This window comes from Bos mutus, chromosome X (genome assembly GCF_027580195.1).
Source record: "Bos mutus isolate GX-2022 chromosome X, NWIPB_WYAK_1.1, whole genome shotgun sequence".
Lineage (NCBI taxonomy): Eukaryota > Metazoa > Chordata > Mammalia > Artiodactyla > Bovidae > Bos > Bos mutus.
Window position 1 is genome coordinate 71,031,668 of NC_091646.1, and position 15,144 is coordinate 71,046,811.

At 53.2% G+C, this 15,144-nt stretch overlaps 2 protein-coding genes and 1 long non-coding RNA gene across 7 annotated transcripts in view; 1 reads left to right on the top strand and 2 right to left on the bottom strand.

The window, feature by feature from the left end:
- Positions 1–747: 747 nt before the first annotated feature.
- LOC138986367 (uncharacterized) lies at positions 748–14,943 on the top strand. 4 transcript variants are annotated; one of them, XR_011463199.1, is made up of 4 exons: positions 748–1,372; positions 8,590–8,819; positions 10,038–10,103; positions 14,173–14,943. It is a non-coding gene; the product is annotated as an uncharacterized lncRNA (long non-coding RNA). The 4 variants fall into 4 exon arrangements; XR_011463198.1 differs by having other exon boundaries at positions 8,590–8,720; positions 14,173–14,938; XR_011463197.1 differs by lacking the exon at positions 10,038–10,103 and having other exon boundaries at positions 14,173–14,937.
- On the bottom strand, positions 2,838–10,102 carry GDPD2 (glycerophosphodiester phosphodiesterase domain containing 2). Its single transcript, XM_070365761.1, has 15 exons — positions 9,998–10,102; positions 9,612–9,715; positions 9,263–9,356; positions 9,036–9,095; positions 8,707–8,805; positions 8,437–8,530; positions 8,144–8,289; positions 7,946–8,028; positions 7,687–7,837; positions 5,579–5,800; positions 5,226–5,374; positions 3,562–3,709; positions 3,321–3,403; positions 3,051–3,079; positions 2,838–2,963 (listed from the first exon to the last, which is right to left on the bottom strand). The coding sequence occupies exons 1-15, from the start codon at positions 10,100–10,102 to the stop codon at positions 2,911–2,913; spliced, it is 1,620 nt and encodes a 539-aa protein (XP_070221862.1). The 3' UTR covers positions 2,838–2,910.
- The window catches only part of KIF4A (kinesin family member 4A), a 128,972-nt gene continuing 128,100 nt past the window's right edge, over positions 14,273–15,144 (bottom strand). For both annotated transcript variants that reach the window (XM_070365760.1, XM_005900836.3), the window contains exons 30-31: positions 14,729–14,851; positions 14,273–14,476 (exon numbers count right to left, since the gene is read on the bottom strand). In XM_070365760.1, coding sequence (XP_070221861.1) covers positions 14,273–14,476; positions 14,729–14,851 — 327 coding nt within the window. The remainder of the gene's footprint in view (positions 14,477–14,728; positions 14,852–15,144) is intronic.

Consider the following 15,144-nt stretch of genomic DNA (forward strand, 5'->3'; position numbering starts at 1 on the left):
GCTGTCTATGGGGTCACACAGAGTTGGACACGACTGAAGCAACTTAGCAGCAGCAGCAGCAGCAGCATGGAGTAGAGAGAGATCCTGAGATATGTTGACACCTGTGAGCAGGCACAGAGCACAACAAGAGGGAAAGAAACAAAAAGAACGGGAGAGTGGTAACACAGAATTTGACAGCTTGCTAGTCCTGTGTCTGGTTTGGAGCTACCAAATTCTGTCAGCTCTGTGCTCTCTCTGTTAGGACCATGCTGTAGTATCCCATCATCATGAGGGCCTCTGGGAAACAAATCCACAGCTATCACTCCTAGTAACCTAGCATTCTGGCCCAGGAGTAGGTCCAAGCAGGCCAAAGCTGTGGGCACAATAATCCCTGCACTTGGAAGTCATCTGTTCACTCAGTGCAGCAGGAGCTTCACTGTGGCAGAGCCCCAAGCCATGGCAAACTTAGGAGAGAGCTGTGCCCCGAGTTTTGTCAGGGGCTTTTCCTCAAGAGTTCCGAGGTAGAGATACCAGGCTGAGGTACTGGCAGCCAGAGAAGTCCTAGTCCAGCCACTACCCTAGTCCACAACAATTCCAGAGAATCCAAGGGAGGGCTCCTTACTCCCGGTGCTTCTAAACTGAACTGGGTCGGGGCTGTGCCTCAGCTCTATTAATAGCCCCCTAGCCCAGCCTGTTAGCCCCAAACCCTAGTGCCAGAAGCTATGAGTCAGCAGCTAAAAATAAAGAGAGCAACTGCATTGGAACCCCAAGGAGCAGCTCCCCTTGGCCCTCCACCCGCAAGTTTTTGTCAGTCTCAGTCTCCAGTTCAGGACCCTATAGAAGAGTCTAATCCTGCTGGGAAGAGAGGAAGCATGGGCAGTGTCAGGCACAGGGCTGAGTACTCAAGGCTAGAGGCTTGGAGCAAGGGCTATGGGGCATTCCTGCCGGGCCCGGAGTCTAGAATCTGAGGTTAGAGGACTGCAGCTGAGACTGGGAGCTGAGAAGTGGAGGCTGAGGGGTTTGGAGACTCTGCAGGTGGTAAGGGGAGGAAGAGGCTGCGGGGCTGGGCGTCTGGGAGGGGACAGAAAAGTAGGGATGGGGACGGGAGAGGGAGGTCCGAGCTGAGAGGTGAGAGCCCGGCGGTACCTGGGTGCCGGTACCTCGGCGCCCCAGAGCTGAGGCTGGCAGTCGGTCTGAGGGGCGGGATCCGGAACGGGGAAAACTACGGAATTGCAGCTTGAAAAGGTAGTGTGTGGAAGAGGAGGTCCCAGGCGGCGTGGACCCCCGAGAAGACGGACCAGGCAGCTGCCGCGGCGTGGGCTACTGGGGCTCCTCCGGCCTCCCAGTCGGTCGCACGCCGGTGCCCCCGCCCATCGCGCCAGCTGCAGGCCAGGTATGTTGACGTGGACGGCGGCGGCCTGTGTCTGTATGTACCTCTGTGTGCATGGCGGGGGCGGGGCGGCGAGAAGGGAAAGCGCAGGGTCCGGGAGGAGAAGGGGGCGGGAGCACAAATTCAAACTCACTTCGGTCGACCCATCCCGAGAACGGAAGTGGCCAGGGCCATCCTGGGAATTGTAGTTCTCTGGGCTGCCTGCCCTGCCACCAGGGATGGTCTTGTCCCTAGGTGCCAGTGCCACCCCTGGTCCCAGGGAGAGGAATAATTGAGAACCGAACCTCCTAACCTCGTCAGACCCTTAGTTCGATTTCCCTTCGTGTAGAGAAATGAACCGGGGCGTGGAGAAACGAACCGGGGCGAATGTGGGTGCGGTGGGGGACTAAAGAGGCAGCCAGAGCCCTCTCCTGTCCTTGTGTTTTCCTTAGCCCCTCCCCCACTTCTATCAGTCACATTATCGTAGGCCAGCTCCGCGCCGGTCATGTAAATTGTTTAGTCCAGGGACTCACAAGCAGCAAACACACTGGGGAACTCGCTCCTCGGGGGGAAGGTGGGTCGGGCAACCAGACCCTAAGCACAACCCGGAGAAGCAAGAACTTGTGGAAATCGGATCATGCCCTTGGGGTCCGGAGTCAAGAACACAGGTCCCCAACGGGCACGAGAAACAGGTGGCATCCAGCTAATACTTCACAGGTGACGACGGGCGCGGCCCTCCTTTTGGGGCAGGTGACCACAAGGTGGAGCTCCAGCGCAACACTGCACAGCGCGCTTGGGCCACCGGGAATGTCCCCTGTGGCGGTGGTGCTCCTGCTGACCATTTGCAGCCCTTCATTGCCCCAGGTAGTCCACTTGCCACCGCCAACCCTCGATTCTCCTCATGATGACCCCTCAGTGTCATGTCACATACAACTCGAGATGCAAGGTGCATCCTCCACCCAGCGCCAGCACCGAAAAGGTTAGACTGTGCCAAAGGGGCATTAAATTCATTGAATAACAGATTAACCGACAAGAGTCAAGAACCAGTGTGTCTTGAAAAAAAGACTGTGCACAAGAAAAAGCCACTTGCAGGCACAGAATTACATGGCTAGATGGGTTCTTTAGCCCCTAGTCTCTAGGCAGGAAATCAGATAAATTGCATATGTCAAGAGAGACAGTGAATGGAGCCAGGTCGACGTCTCCATCATCTTACAGTTCTCTGGGAAAGGCCGTTTTGTCATCTCCTTCAGTCACAGTTCTGAGCTGTCCCATACCTGATACCCTGTGCCTTGTACACAAGAATACCTGCGCGTAGATCTGAAACATTCTCTTGGGAATCTCTTTGTCTCTTCCTCTGTTAAGTTTCATTTGGGGACAAACTTCTTGTGACTCGGTCTTTCTGACCACCTCAGGTCAAAATCCCAAGGGGGACACCTCCTGCTGGCAAAGTTCACCCCACGCCAGCCCCAGCAACTTTCCACCTCAGCCACCCTCTCTTCCTTGCTGTTGGCCAATGCAAACAGGCCTCTGATTTTGGCTGGTGGGGGGCTAAGACAGGGCATTCACTCCCTTATGAAATTGTTGATCCTGGTCAGCAGCACTGCTGTTTCTAGCCCTGGAGAGGTAAGAGGGAACACATAGGGAGTGAGTAAGGGGAAGGCTAGAGGAGGAGAAAAATGAGGTAAGGGGAAACAGCTCTTACCAGTTCTCTGTCTCTCCTTAGCACACCTCCTATGGGGAGAAAAGCTTCGCATTGTGAGTTCAGCCAGTGTCAAGCAGAACCTTTTGACCCTGAGTTCCCCCTAACTGACTTTCCCAGGTTCAAGCCAATTAGACGTATAAAGGAAGGGTTTAAGAATCTCCAAGGGTCCAAACCCCAAGCCCTAGGCAGCGTCAATGAGTCTGAATATGCCCCATCACCAGGACCCTAGGGAAAATGAAGACCCAGAAAGCTGAGGCGCAAAGGACTCACTGTTGTAGGAGGAAAGTCCACAAAAGCAGCAGGAGGGAGACACAATTGGTAATGATCCATATTATCAGGTAGGTTCGAGCGGGCTGTGAGAAAAGAAAAAGGTCCCTGTCAGTGGCCAGAGCCACCCATATACAGATCCAGGGGGTGTATAGGGGGAAATAAGTAAGGAAGAGGGGAACAGGGTTAAGGAGAAGCAGGGATAGGAAAAGAGGAGGAGGAGTGACAGTCCCTGAGCTCTTACAATAAGCCAGACAGGGTAGCGCATCTGCTGCAGCAGCTGGCAGTCGTTGGTGGTGACTGAATCCACCCCTGCACACCAGAGTAGGGAGAAGAGCCAGGGCTTGTTCACTACAAATAGGTTCACCGAGACATTATCATGGTGCAGTGCCCTGTGCAGGCGGGGAAGAAATAGGGAACATTCAGAACCTCGAGGCTCCAGGCACAGGAGGGAAACAGCCCCTCTCCGTGTTTGAATCCACAGTGTCCCTGCTCCAGAGCCATCACTTCTGCCTTTGGATAGCAGACCCCTACCTGCTCTGTCTCCCAGTGGATTTCACCCATGGGTCCTAGTTTTGCTGCCTGGGGTCACACAAATGTGTCTCTCCTCTTTGTCCCATGCCATCCCTTAAGAGGTCTGAGGGACAGTGTGACCACATTCCCCTGAGTCGTCTTTTCTCCAGGCCCAACCACCCCAGTTGCTTCAATCAGGGACCTGGGTTATCGTTCCTTTCACCATACAAACCTCTCTAATCTGATCTTACTCCCATTTACCAATGTTCCTTTTGAAGTATGGAGCCTGCATCTGAACGTGATAGCCTGGGTGGGCTGGGACTAGCTTGGAGGAGAGCAAAACTCCTCCTGCCTTCTGGGCGCTACGTCCATGTGAAGGCAGCCCAGGGTCAGGTTAGTTTTTGGCAATGTCAAGTGACTGACTCATTCATTGTGCACAGTGTACAATCAAAGTCCTGGTCTTTTGCACACATGTTCCTGCTGATGCCAGTGTCTCCCTCTCTTATTTTTGTGCAATTGAGCTTCCTCTGGACCCTGGGCATGGGTCTTTACATGCATCTCCATTGCATTTTATCTTGGTACTTTTGACCTGGCACCTTAGAATGCTTAGATCTTCTAGGGCCTCCATTTTCCCATCACCTTTTTCATTACCAATTCATGCCTTCTGGAAACATGATCAGCAGTCAATGTTGATCAGGACAAGACTAAGGGGAGTCTTAACCTGATATCCTGTCTCCTCCCATGGTGACAGCTTGGGGAAAGGTCCTTGAAATACTTAATATGATAACTGGGCCATCATTCAGTTCACATTTTTTCCCTATCTAACCACAAGGATATTATAAGAGAGCTTGGTGACTACAGGTTTTGAAGCCTATTATGTTTTCTGGTTGCATCCACTCACATATGGGACTCCCTTGCCTCTCTCCCCTGGATCCACCCTCTCTCTGGTATAAAATGAAAGCTAAAATCCTGGTGGCCAACAAAGTCCTACCTGGTTTGCTACCCGTTGCTCATGAGGCTGCTGTTCCTGCTGTTCTGCAGCTCTTCCCATTGTCACCTCCTTGTGACTTGTCAGGTCTCAGCCCAGACACCACCTCTTTCACCACTCTTCCTACTGTGACCTTCTCCCCTCTCTCCCAATCTCTACCCCATTCCTAAATTTTTGTCTTCATGTCACTTATCACTCTCCAACATGCATATGTTTTGTGCAGTGGTTTATTATCTGTCTCTCCCATGCCCCAAACCTGCAATAAATAGAGCCTGACACACAGTAGGTGTTCAATAAATATGTGTTGTATGAGCAAGTGAATGAATGGCCTTTGCCCTCCCAGCCTTGGCTCTTCTATACCATTAAGCCTCACGTGATCCCCTCGGCTCCTTTCCTCTGGCACTCACTTGATATCCAACAGTGGCAGGTCTTGATAGGGGAGGTTGAGAAACTGCGGACTCTCAGTGCCATGGCCTTCCAGATGTCCGTATATCTGGCGCATTTGGGGGGCTCTTTCTTGGACATAAGCCCGATCTTCATCCGGTAGCCAAAGGACCTGTGGTTCAGGGTAGGTGGGCATGAAACTGGAGAAGGCCTGGGTCTGGAGGTGGCAGCAGGGGCAAAGATGTATGACCACAGATGGGGTACGTGAGCTGGGGCAGGGCCCTGGGGAGGGGGGATGCCTCAACATTATTGTCATGGTCTAGGGAAGGCAGGGGAGAGGGGCAAGAGGGGGCACTTGGGGTCCTGACAATATCACCATGGTTTGGGGCACTCCTGAACTCAGCACAGTCTCCAATGTCTGGTTGACAAAACTGTCATGATATGTGTGGTTTTCTGGGGGGCAGCGCAGGTCAAATATGATAGAAAGGTTGAGGCCTTCAGCTTCCTTCAGTATCTCTTCCAAGGATGGCACTGTTTGACTCTCAGCATCTTCTCGATCATGGCCTGACAGTTGCTTAGCCCCCCAGAAAGGTTGCCTCTATAAGAAGAAGAAAATTATTTCAAGACCAGAAGAAGCCTCCAGGCTGTGCCGCCATCCTCATTATCTTTACTCGTTTCCCCCACTTGGTGAACAGCTTTGGCCCTCTGTTGAGTCAGGGTTTTTCCTTTTTCCAAACTGTGGCCTTTTCTAGACCCTCTGACATCTTACTCTGACCCCAACCTCCTACCCTCCAGGTTTCCTAACTTCCTCACTCTCACTACACTTTCTCTTGGTCTCATGGAGACCTCTGGGATCTTGACCCCTTGGTTTCCTCCCAGTCCATCAGCCCCTTTCTAGCCACACCTACATCCCCTACCCATGGTCCATCCTCAGCTTAAACTACTTTTCAACAACCCCCTCAACTCCTTTCCTGCCCCATGTGCCCCACAAATCCTAAACTCTGACTGAATTCTACAATTGTCTACCTCCTCCATCCACTGGAATTGGGGGGCAGAGAATATCACGTGGGCTGTTGGCCCTGTGGTCCTGTTTTGTGTTCTCTGTGCCACTTAGCCATCCTTTTACTTGCTCTTGATTTGCTCCCTCTCCCATTCCTCCTGTTGGCTATTCCAAACCTCTGCCACTCTCTTTTCCTCCGCTTGAAATCAACAAATGACCTTGCCTCGTGATCACTGACATGGAAAAAGTGAGCTATCAACACATTAAATATTTACTATGTGCTAGGCCATTGGAGAAGGAAATGGCAACCCACTCCAGTGTTCTTGTCTGGAGAATCCCAGGGATGGGGGAGCCTGGTGGGCTGCCGTCTATGGGGTTGCACAGAGTTGGACACGACTGAAGCGACTTAGCAGCAGCAGCAGGCAGTATTAGAAGTGCTTTATGTGTATTAATTTATTTAGTCCTCCTGACAATCCTACGAGGTAAGTACTGTTGTTACTCCCATTTTATAGATGAGGAAAATGAAGAACAGAGACGCTAAAGAATGTTGCCCAGGCTCACACAGCCAGGAAGTGGTTAAGCCATGATTCAAACTCAGACATCCCTTACTCTTAGGCAATCAGATGTGTCTTCATCACTCAGAATACGTACCCAGCTGAAGGGTTGGATTACGGGAGATTTTTCAATTTTAGGTTGTTTCTCTGATGTTTTACTTTCTTTTTTTTAACAAGGAACTTGTATTACTTTGGTAATCAAGAAAAGGGGAGTTAAACAAATTAAGTATCCTTTGAAATATTTTCCATCATCTGCAGGATTGAAGTCCATACTTCCTGGCCTGGCATTCAAAGCCCACCAGAGACCAAGACTCTGCTCCCCCAGGCCCCAGCCAGCCTCAGCTCCCATGACTCCCATGCATCTTTATCTCCCACTTCCACTGAGCCACTTTTTCATTGTCTTCTGTTTTGTTTTTTTTTTTTTTTCCCACACGGCACAGCTTGGGGGATCTTAGTTCTCCAACCAGGAATTGAACCCAAGCCCAAGGTAGTGAAAGTGCTGAGTCCTAACCACTGAACTGCCAGAAAATTTCTACTGAGCCACTCTTCATTCCCTGAAAACACTTCTTCATATTTCTGGGCTTTACCCACATTCTTCCCTCTAACCAGAATTCTCGTTCCCTGCCTTGCCCATCTTAAAAACTACCCTCACTTCATATGCTGCTCAGGCATCCTCTTCTGTGAACCCACTCTTGATCCTCTCCCACACTGCCCCTGCCCAACAGTGACCTCTCTCTCCTCTCTACCCAGTGCAGACCTTGTTCTCACTTGAGGTTTCCTATTCTGATAGCATTACTAGGAAGGAATGACCTGAGGGCAGAGACTGCATACCTATTGCCCAGTACAGGGCTCAGCAGATGGTTATCAATGAATGAACTCTGCCCAGAGTGCCCCTGTACGTGGCTGTCTCTTGCAGAAGGCTGTCCTCACCTGAAGGAACCAGGCCCCAGCATTGAGCCTCTTCAGTTCAGCCCAGGAGAAGTCACTGCTGTGGCTGTTGACTCGGTCTGGGAACACAGAGGCCACATCTGTGGTCCTGGTCAGGCGCTCATCATGCATGAGAAAGGGGATCCCATCAGAGCTGAAGGCACAAGGGGAGTCAGAGGACCAGGCTCCAGGGCTGGTCATCACTTCTGGAGCTCCCCTGCTGTGTCATTTGGGTGGGGGAAGGGGCCCCAGCTTCCCTCACCTGACCATCACGTCGGTCTCAAACACAATAGCTCCACATTCAGCTGTCTTCCGCAGGGACATCAGGGTGTTCTCGGGGGCCAGCTGGGAAAGGCGAGGGAGCAGGGAAGGGTGGGAGCCTGAGAACCCACAGGCCTGGCCGCAGCAGCCTGGAGAAGCAGACCTTCCCCACCCGGCCAGCATTCTGCCCCACACTCACCATGGGGGCCCCTCGGTGTCCTATCAACTTAGGCTTGTGTGGTAGGTCTTTGGGTTCCATGATACAGGCTGAGGAGATGAATAGGGGCGCCAGGTAGATGCCCAGGGTGGCTCCAAAATACAGGAGCAGTAGCAGGATCTTGGGACCTGTGGGGAGTGGGGAACAGGCCATGAAGAAAGGGCAGTGGTGGGCCCTCGGGGCAGAAAACAGCACAGGTATAGGAAATGGAGCAGCAGGAGGCAGAAGCACTGGTGGGCATTAAAGGGACTGGAGGGTGGGGGTGGAGTTGGCACCTCTTCGATGGATATGGTAGAAGGTATCAGCCACAGGCCAGGCCAGGAGGGTGATGCCAGCAGCTGCTCCAATGTGAAGGAATGGGGCTGTGGCCTGTGGACAAGAGCTGGTAAGGACTTAGAACCTTAGAACCTCTCCCCTTCTTGTCCTAGGAGCTGACTTTTGAAGTTGAGGGCTTCCTGCAGTTTTGGGGCACCAGGGAGCACGCTGTGTCCTGGGGTTGGCCACAGGCGAAGGTTCCCCCCAAGCACTGGATATCAGCCACTCACCTGCAGTGACAGACGTAAGCTATGCCACTCTTCCTGCCATTGGACCTCCAGTCCCACAAGGCCAGCAGCCACAAGAAATATGATGAGGAGCAGCAGCACCTGGGGAACCAGGGGTGAGGGGCACGTTTGTGTCAACTTGGGCTGCCTAGGCTGCCCCTCACTCTATGAAAACAGGAGCATTCCCTTCTCCTGGCTCATCCACTGTCCTCCTTTCATTCAACATATATTTACTGGGTTTTGGGTCCTGGGCTTGTGCCCAGGAAGAGAAGAGCCGGCTAAGCACCGGGCCCAGTGTGCCCCTCTCCCACTTGCGCCCATCCCCACTCTACCTTGTGGACGGTGTGCAGACACAGAGGCTGGCCATAGAGCCACAGGAGCAGGGCCAGGAGCTGGGGGCAGAGGTGGTTGGAGTCATGATGTGCCAAGAGGGGTCACTGAGTGAGTTTCCTAGGCTGACCCCTCCCTCTACCCTCCCCTCAGTGGCCAGGATGCGAGCGACAGTGTAGAGCTGCGAGGAAGGGAGGGCTAAGATTAGGCCAGTTGTCCCTGCACCCACCAAGAGCAGGGATGCGTATGTGACCAGTAGAGAGATGACCAGCAGGAATGCCGGGGACCAGTCCATCCAGTGCCCCCAGCGCTGGAATAGGAATCTGTGGGAGGGGAGAGGGAGGTGTCCGAGTGGGGGAAGGGTGGTAATAGTGGCCCGAGGGGAGTTGGGCTGGGTGGATCCAGGACCAAGGCTAGAAGGGAGTGAAGGGAAGCCCTTCATGGGGTCAGGGGCTCCAAGGTCTGGGGAGACTTCATGGACGGGTTTTCAAAGAGGCAAAGTAGGGGCTGAGCACCCAGGGGTCCCAGGGTGGGGAGTAGATGGACATGTCTGCTGAGGAAGGGGATCCATGACACACTCATTGAAGTTGTGCAGGTCATTGAGAAGGATGAGCACGACGTACAGCCAGCCCAGGGAGAGGAGGAAGGTGAGGAAGAGCAGGCCAAACCAGACGCATTCGCACTGCAGAGGGGCAAGAGAGAAGCTCACAGCGGCTCACATCCCCACTTTGGCTCAGAGTCCCCAGGGGATGGCAGCTCAAGGGGGCTTCCTGCAAGGCGTGGGGCTGCTGTGCTTTGCAGGCAGTTCTTTCCATATTTGAAGGGATTTTCCTCCTGGGGAGAGAAAATCCCTTCCCCATCCCTGCCTCTCCACTGTCTCTGAGCACACCTGGATATCTTTCCCCCTCCAAGTGGTCCCCGCCTTGGACTTCCACCCCTACCCACCCCCCAATCCGTACTTCACCTTGTTGGTTTGCATCCTATCCCTGGGGCATTTCTTCCAGTGGCAGCTGTACAGGCAGTGGAAGCAGCGGGCCCAGACAGAGCAGCAGCCAGGGGATTCGGCCATGGTAAGGGCCTGGGGGGAGGGACGCTTGGCTCTCAGAGACCCTGGCAGAAGGCAGATCCCAGCCTCCCTCCCAGTGAGGAGCCCAGTGGGGGAGGAGCGGAGGCCTGGGCCACTGCTCAGCAACGGAGGTTACAGGGCAGGCTCCAAGTGCCAGATTGGAGGAGGAGATGAGCAAAGGGGACAGTTTCCGGGGTCTTCCTTTCAACAGCACACCTGGAAAGTCAGAGAAAAACTCAGGAGGTCTAGCCTCTAGGTGGATACACACCCACTCTGTCCAACTCCTCCCCTTTTAACAGCATCCCTATCTGGGGATGGAGTGCTTGCCTCGGGTGGGGACTCAGGAAAAACTGCCTGGGGTGGGGCATACAGGGTTTAGCAAGCTGAAGAAAATCTGGCCAAGCTTCAGGCAGCCCCATGGTGTGGCTTCCACCACAGGAACCAGGAAAAACCTGAAGCAGAGACACCAGTCCTGGCCTGGGACCCAGGGAGGCCTGGCTAGTGGCTAGTTGGTCAGTTGCTGTGGATACAGATTGGAGACATCACAAAGCCCTGAACTGAAAGATTCTATTTCTGCCTACCGGAGGGCAGGGGGCACCAGCAGCATGGGGAAGTCTTGAGGAGTACGAGTTGCCTGGGTCACTCCTTACCTCCTGAAGGAACTTTTTTCCTGCCAGCACACACCTGGAAAATCGAAGCCCTTTTGCCCCAGTCCTGTCCCTTCCTGCCCAGTCATCCCACAACCCCAGCCAGGAACCAAGTCGCCGCCTTTCCCCTTTCAGGGGCCCCACCCTCTGAGGTCACTTTGGTGAAAGTACAACAGATACAGGGCAAAGGTGTGCATGGGGGTGTGTGGTTGTCTTGGGGCAGGGGATCTCTGGACCTTGTGCTTTGGGGTCAAGCTGAGACCAAACTGGCTTACTGATCTCCACACAAGGCTGGACATGTGATTGTGAGTCTACATGAGAAGGTGTGGGGTTTGTGTCAGCATTTGCATGTGCACTAGTGGCTGGTAGTGAAATGGGTTTCTAGGTGACTTGGAATATGTAACGGTGCCCCTCGATACACCCAAAGTGTGTGTGGTCTGGGCTCCCCTGAGGCTGTGGAGTCTTAGGGGTGCACAGTGGCCGGGGCCCTGGAAGGAGTGAGGATATGGCTGCTCCTGAAGCAGCCCTTCTCACCCTCTGCTTGCCTTTGGAAAGGAGAGTTGGGGAAGGGCTTGGAAGTTAGGGGATTGGAGCTGAGGGAGGGCCTGAGGGGAGGAAACCTCTCCCCTCCCTGACACCCCTCTAAGGAAAAAGCCCACCCAAAGGGAGGTCCCCTGCCTCTTCCCATGGTGGGACCACCAAGTGCTAGGAGCCTGCCTCGGGCTCCATCTGTACCGCAGGTCCTGCCCCTGCACCCCAATCACTGCCTTCCAGGGTCCCCTTTCCCTCCAGGAGCTGTAGGATGGGGCCAGGAGCTGAGCAGTCAGAAAACTCCAGTCAGGGATGCTGACCAGGGGTGCTGCTCAATCCCTGGGCCCACTGCCTGCCAGCAGGAGCCGGTCTCCTCCCCGCCACTCCCGCCACTCCCGCCTGTGGCCCCAAGCCTTCCCAAGCCCTCACACCTTTTCTCAGCAGCAGCTCCGCTCTGTGCTCTGCACTGCTTCCCAGCTTCTCTCCGAGTTGTCTGCCTCCTCCCTCTTCCAGTCCTTGGCTCAGCCCCACCAGTCAAACAGGTGGCACTGTTGCCACCTACCGGAGGCTGTGTGGGTCCTCTCCCAAGGCCTGCAGCTGCTCTGTGGCCTGTGGTGTCTGTGCCCCGTTGGTGGGAAGATGGGAAGCAGGAAGGGGGAGGGTGAGCAGATCTGCTTCTTTACTCGCTGCTGCTGCTGCCGCTGCCGCTGCCGCCGGTCAGGGGGCTTGGGGTGAGGAATTCCTTTGTGCAGCTTTCCCCATCCCTCTGTCCCTCCTCCTGTTCTCCTCTCAGTCAGTGCTTGGGCTTTGTCCTGGCTCAGGGAAGCGAGGGCTGAGGGCACGGGTGGGTGGGAAGCTAGGGGGAGGTGACCACACAACTTTGAAACTTGGCAGTAAGGAGCAGGGGCCCAGTCAGTCCCCTGGAAAAGGGTGTGTATGTGTGTGAGGAAGTCTAGCATTCAGTCTCAAGCTCCCTGGGAGGAGAGCTTTAATTCATCAGCCTCCCCTTCCCTCTTGGGATCCACGTCTGCAAGGTGGTGCATCTAGAAGAGTTGCAAGCCACTTCCTGTTTCACCCTGTTTCTGGACCAGGGGTTTCTGGGGACCTAGTGGGGCCTGAGTGATACTAGCAGCCCTTCTCTTCCACCCATCAGCCCAGAAAGGATATGCTCATTTAAGATGTGCTGAGATTTGCATCATTCCAGCTGCCTTGACCCCAAGGCATCTACAGTCTCTTTCCAAGAATCACTCAAACAGTGTATAATGTTAGGGTCACCGGCTTTTGGAAGGTGAACACATACAAAGGATGCTGTCACCACACCATCAGCAGGAGAGGGATGGTGAGCAGGTTGTAGAGTCAGCTTAGCCCTAAAGCATGGGCCTCTGGGTGGGCTGGGGACTAGGGGCTGGCTTTGACTGACCTTCTCTCTCTACCTTTTAGTTTTTTTACTTTACCAAAAGTGTTGGTGGGAAAGAATGCCTTCTCTGGGAATAAGCTTACCCCTCCCCCCAAACTCACTAGATTTGAAAACAGTGAGATGACTGGCTCTCTTATGCCAAGAGCTGGCCCCCCTCCTTCTCTGCCTTTCCATTGTATCCAGAGGCTCCAGTTGGCAATGGCAAAGGCTCCCTTGCTCCCTCCGCATTAAAATGCAAAGAGAAGCAGGGCCGCTTGCTGGCAGGAGGCCAGCAAAGGCTGCAGGGTCACCTCGCTCTAGGCAGGTTGTCCTTCAGTTTCTTCTACTTGGACTCTGTTGGATTCTGGAGGAGTCTTGGCTTTCATGTGCCGAATTCTGGGAGCTTTTTTGGGGGGAGTGGGGGCTGGGATACAAAGGCCCTAGGACCAGGGCCTTAAGCAAAGATAGAGAGCCCTAATGCAGCAAGAGGAGTCAGTCACGCCCCTCCTCTTCCCTTTCAGAGGAGAAAGCAGGCAGCAAGTGGGGTGCTGTCCGGGGGCTGGGCAGCAGTAACATCCCACATCCCAATGCCAGGTCAGACTGCGGGGCATTAGTTAATGGCCACCACTGTCGTTCTTGGGTCATGTAAGTTTTGGTGTCACATCTGGGTTCAAGTCATAGCTCTATTACTAACTCTGTGACCAGTGAAGTGACAGCTTCTTTGTATCTATCTCCTCATGTGCAAAATGAGATCTATTTACCTTGAACGTTTTTGTGAGGAGTGGATAAAATTGTGGCAAGCACGAGATGCTTAGTAAATTTGCTTAGTAAATTTAGTAAATGTGGTTCCTTCCCTCGAAATCTGAAGGTCAAGCAGGCTCTCCAGTGAAGCTCAGGTCACTGGCCTTGCTAGCATTATTCTAACTTCCTGAGATAACAGCAACATGAAGAAACATGGCTTGCTGCTCCACATACCCCTTGGGGAAAGAGTGCTGCTACAAGGCGGTGAGGTTTGGGCACTTGCACCAGCTTCCTTAATAGAATTCCCAGGGGTGGAGGAACATGGGTTGAAATTGTATTTCTCCCTCTGGCACAGAAGAATCCTTCCAAACAGCAGATGGACTAAGATTTATTTATTTACTTAACATTAACATTTAAAAAGATTTCATTTACCTCCCAGCAACATGAAAGACAACTAAGGGTGCTGTTAAAACATTGAAATCCAGAGACAGGAAAGATTCCCAACCCCATTCTGGAGGTGGCGTGAAGGATCTGTGCCAGGCCTCCAACACAGAGCAGGCTCTGCCATTAAGCTGAGACAACCTCGAGATAAGACAGCCTCAGCCTCGTTCCTGATGAGTCACCAGGAAGGTCTCTGAAGAGAGTTCGTTCTCTCTTCAGCAGGTAGCTCAGCACCCTTCTGGAGAGGAGAGTAGTAGTCTGGGGCTGGGGGTGCTGGACACTCTTTTTCAGTAATGTGTTGTTCCTTTGTTCCACAGCAAGGAGTCCAAAATCAACAGGAGTCATTACAAAACCCCTCTGGCTGCAACCTGAATGCATCACCCAGGCCAGACGGGGGCAGAGATGATGAATCCAGCTTCAGTGGGCCTCTTCTTCAATGGGGGAACAGCCAGAGAAGAAGCTGGTATTGCTGGCCAGGGCTCGTTTCTTTTTCTTCCCCGGAGCTTTATTTCCTTGGGTTTCTGTTGCTACATCTTTCGACTCTGAGAGGCCAAGGGAGGAGGCAGCTGGAGCCGTCTTCTTTAACAGTACCTGCTCCTCGTCACTCATCTCTTTCAGGATCTAGGAAGGACAGAGATAGCTGTGACTAGATCTGGGCTGGGTTCAGAGGCTCAGCACAGCCTAGCCACTACAAATTTTAGCACACTCCCACAGGTGACCCCCAAAATTGCTCTGTTGAAGAAAACAGGGTCTAGCCGATGCCCAACTCTCAGCAAGCTTTATTTCCCTTCCCTACCCCACAGCTCTCTGTCAGTGCTAAAGCAGAGATGGACACTGATACATTTGGAAACACCTGGCTTTTAGCCCACCTACCTTGCTGTTGGGAGTGGCACAGACAGGGTTAAAGAAGCTCAATCCTGGGGTCACCTCTGTGGGATCCTCCAGTTTGAAGGAGCCTTCAGAATCCTGAGTCCGCTCAACCGTGCCCAGGCTATCCTGAGAACCAAGCAGATTGGCATGTTAGAAACGTGGCGGATTCATGTTGATGTATGGCAAAACCAATACAATATTGTAAAGTAATTAGCCTCCAATTAAAATAAATTTATATTAAAAAAAAAAAGAAATTCAGCTCCTATGGTTACACAGCTGGTCTGCTCCCCTTCAGCCAGTGAGATACCAGCTCTGAGGGCCTCATCAGACAGTCTAAGCAAGTCTTAGGGTGATCTTGCTGGGGCAGGGCTCACAATGCTCAAAGGAAGCCTCTGAAGGCAAAGGATTGGAGAGGAGAG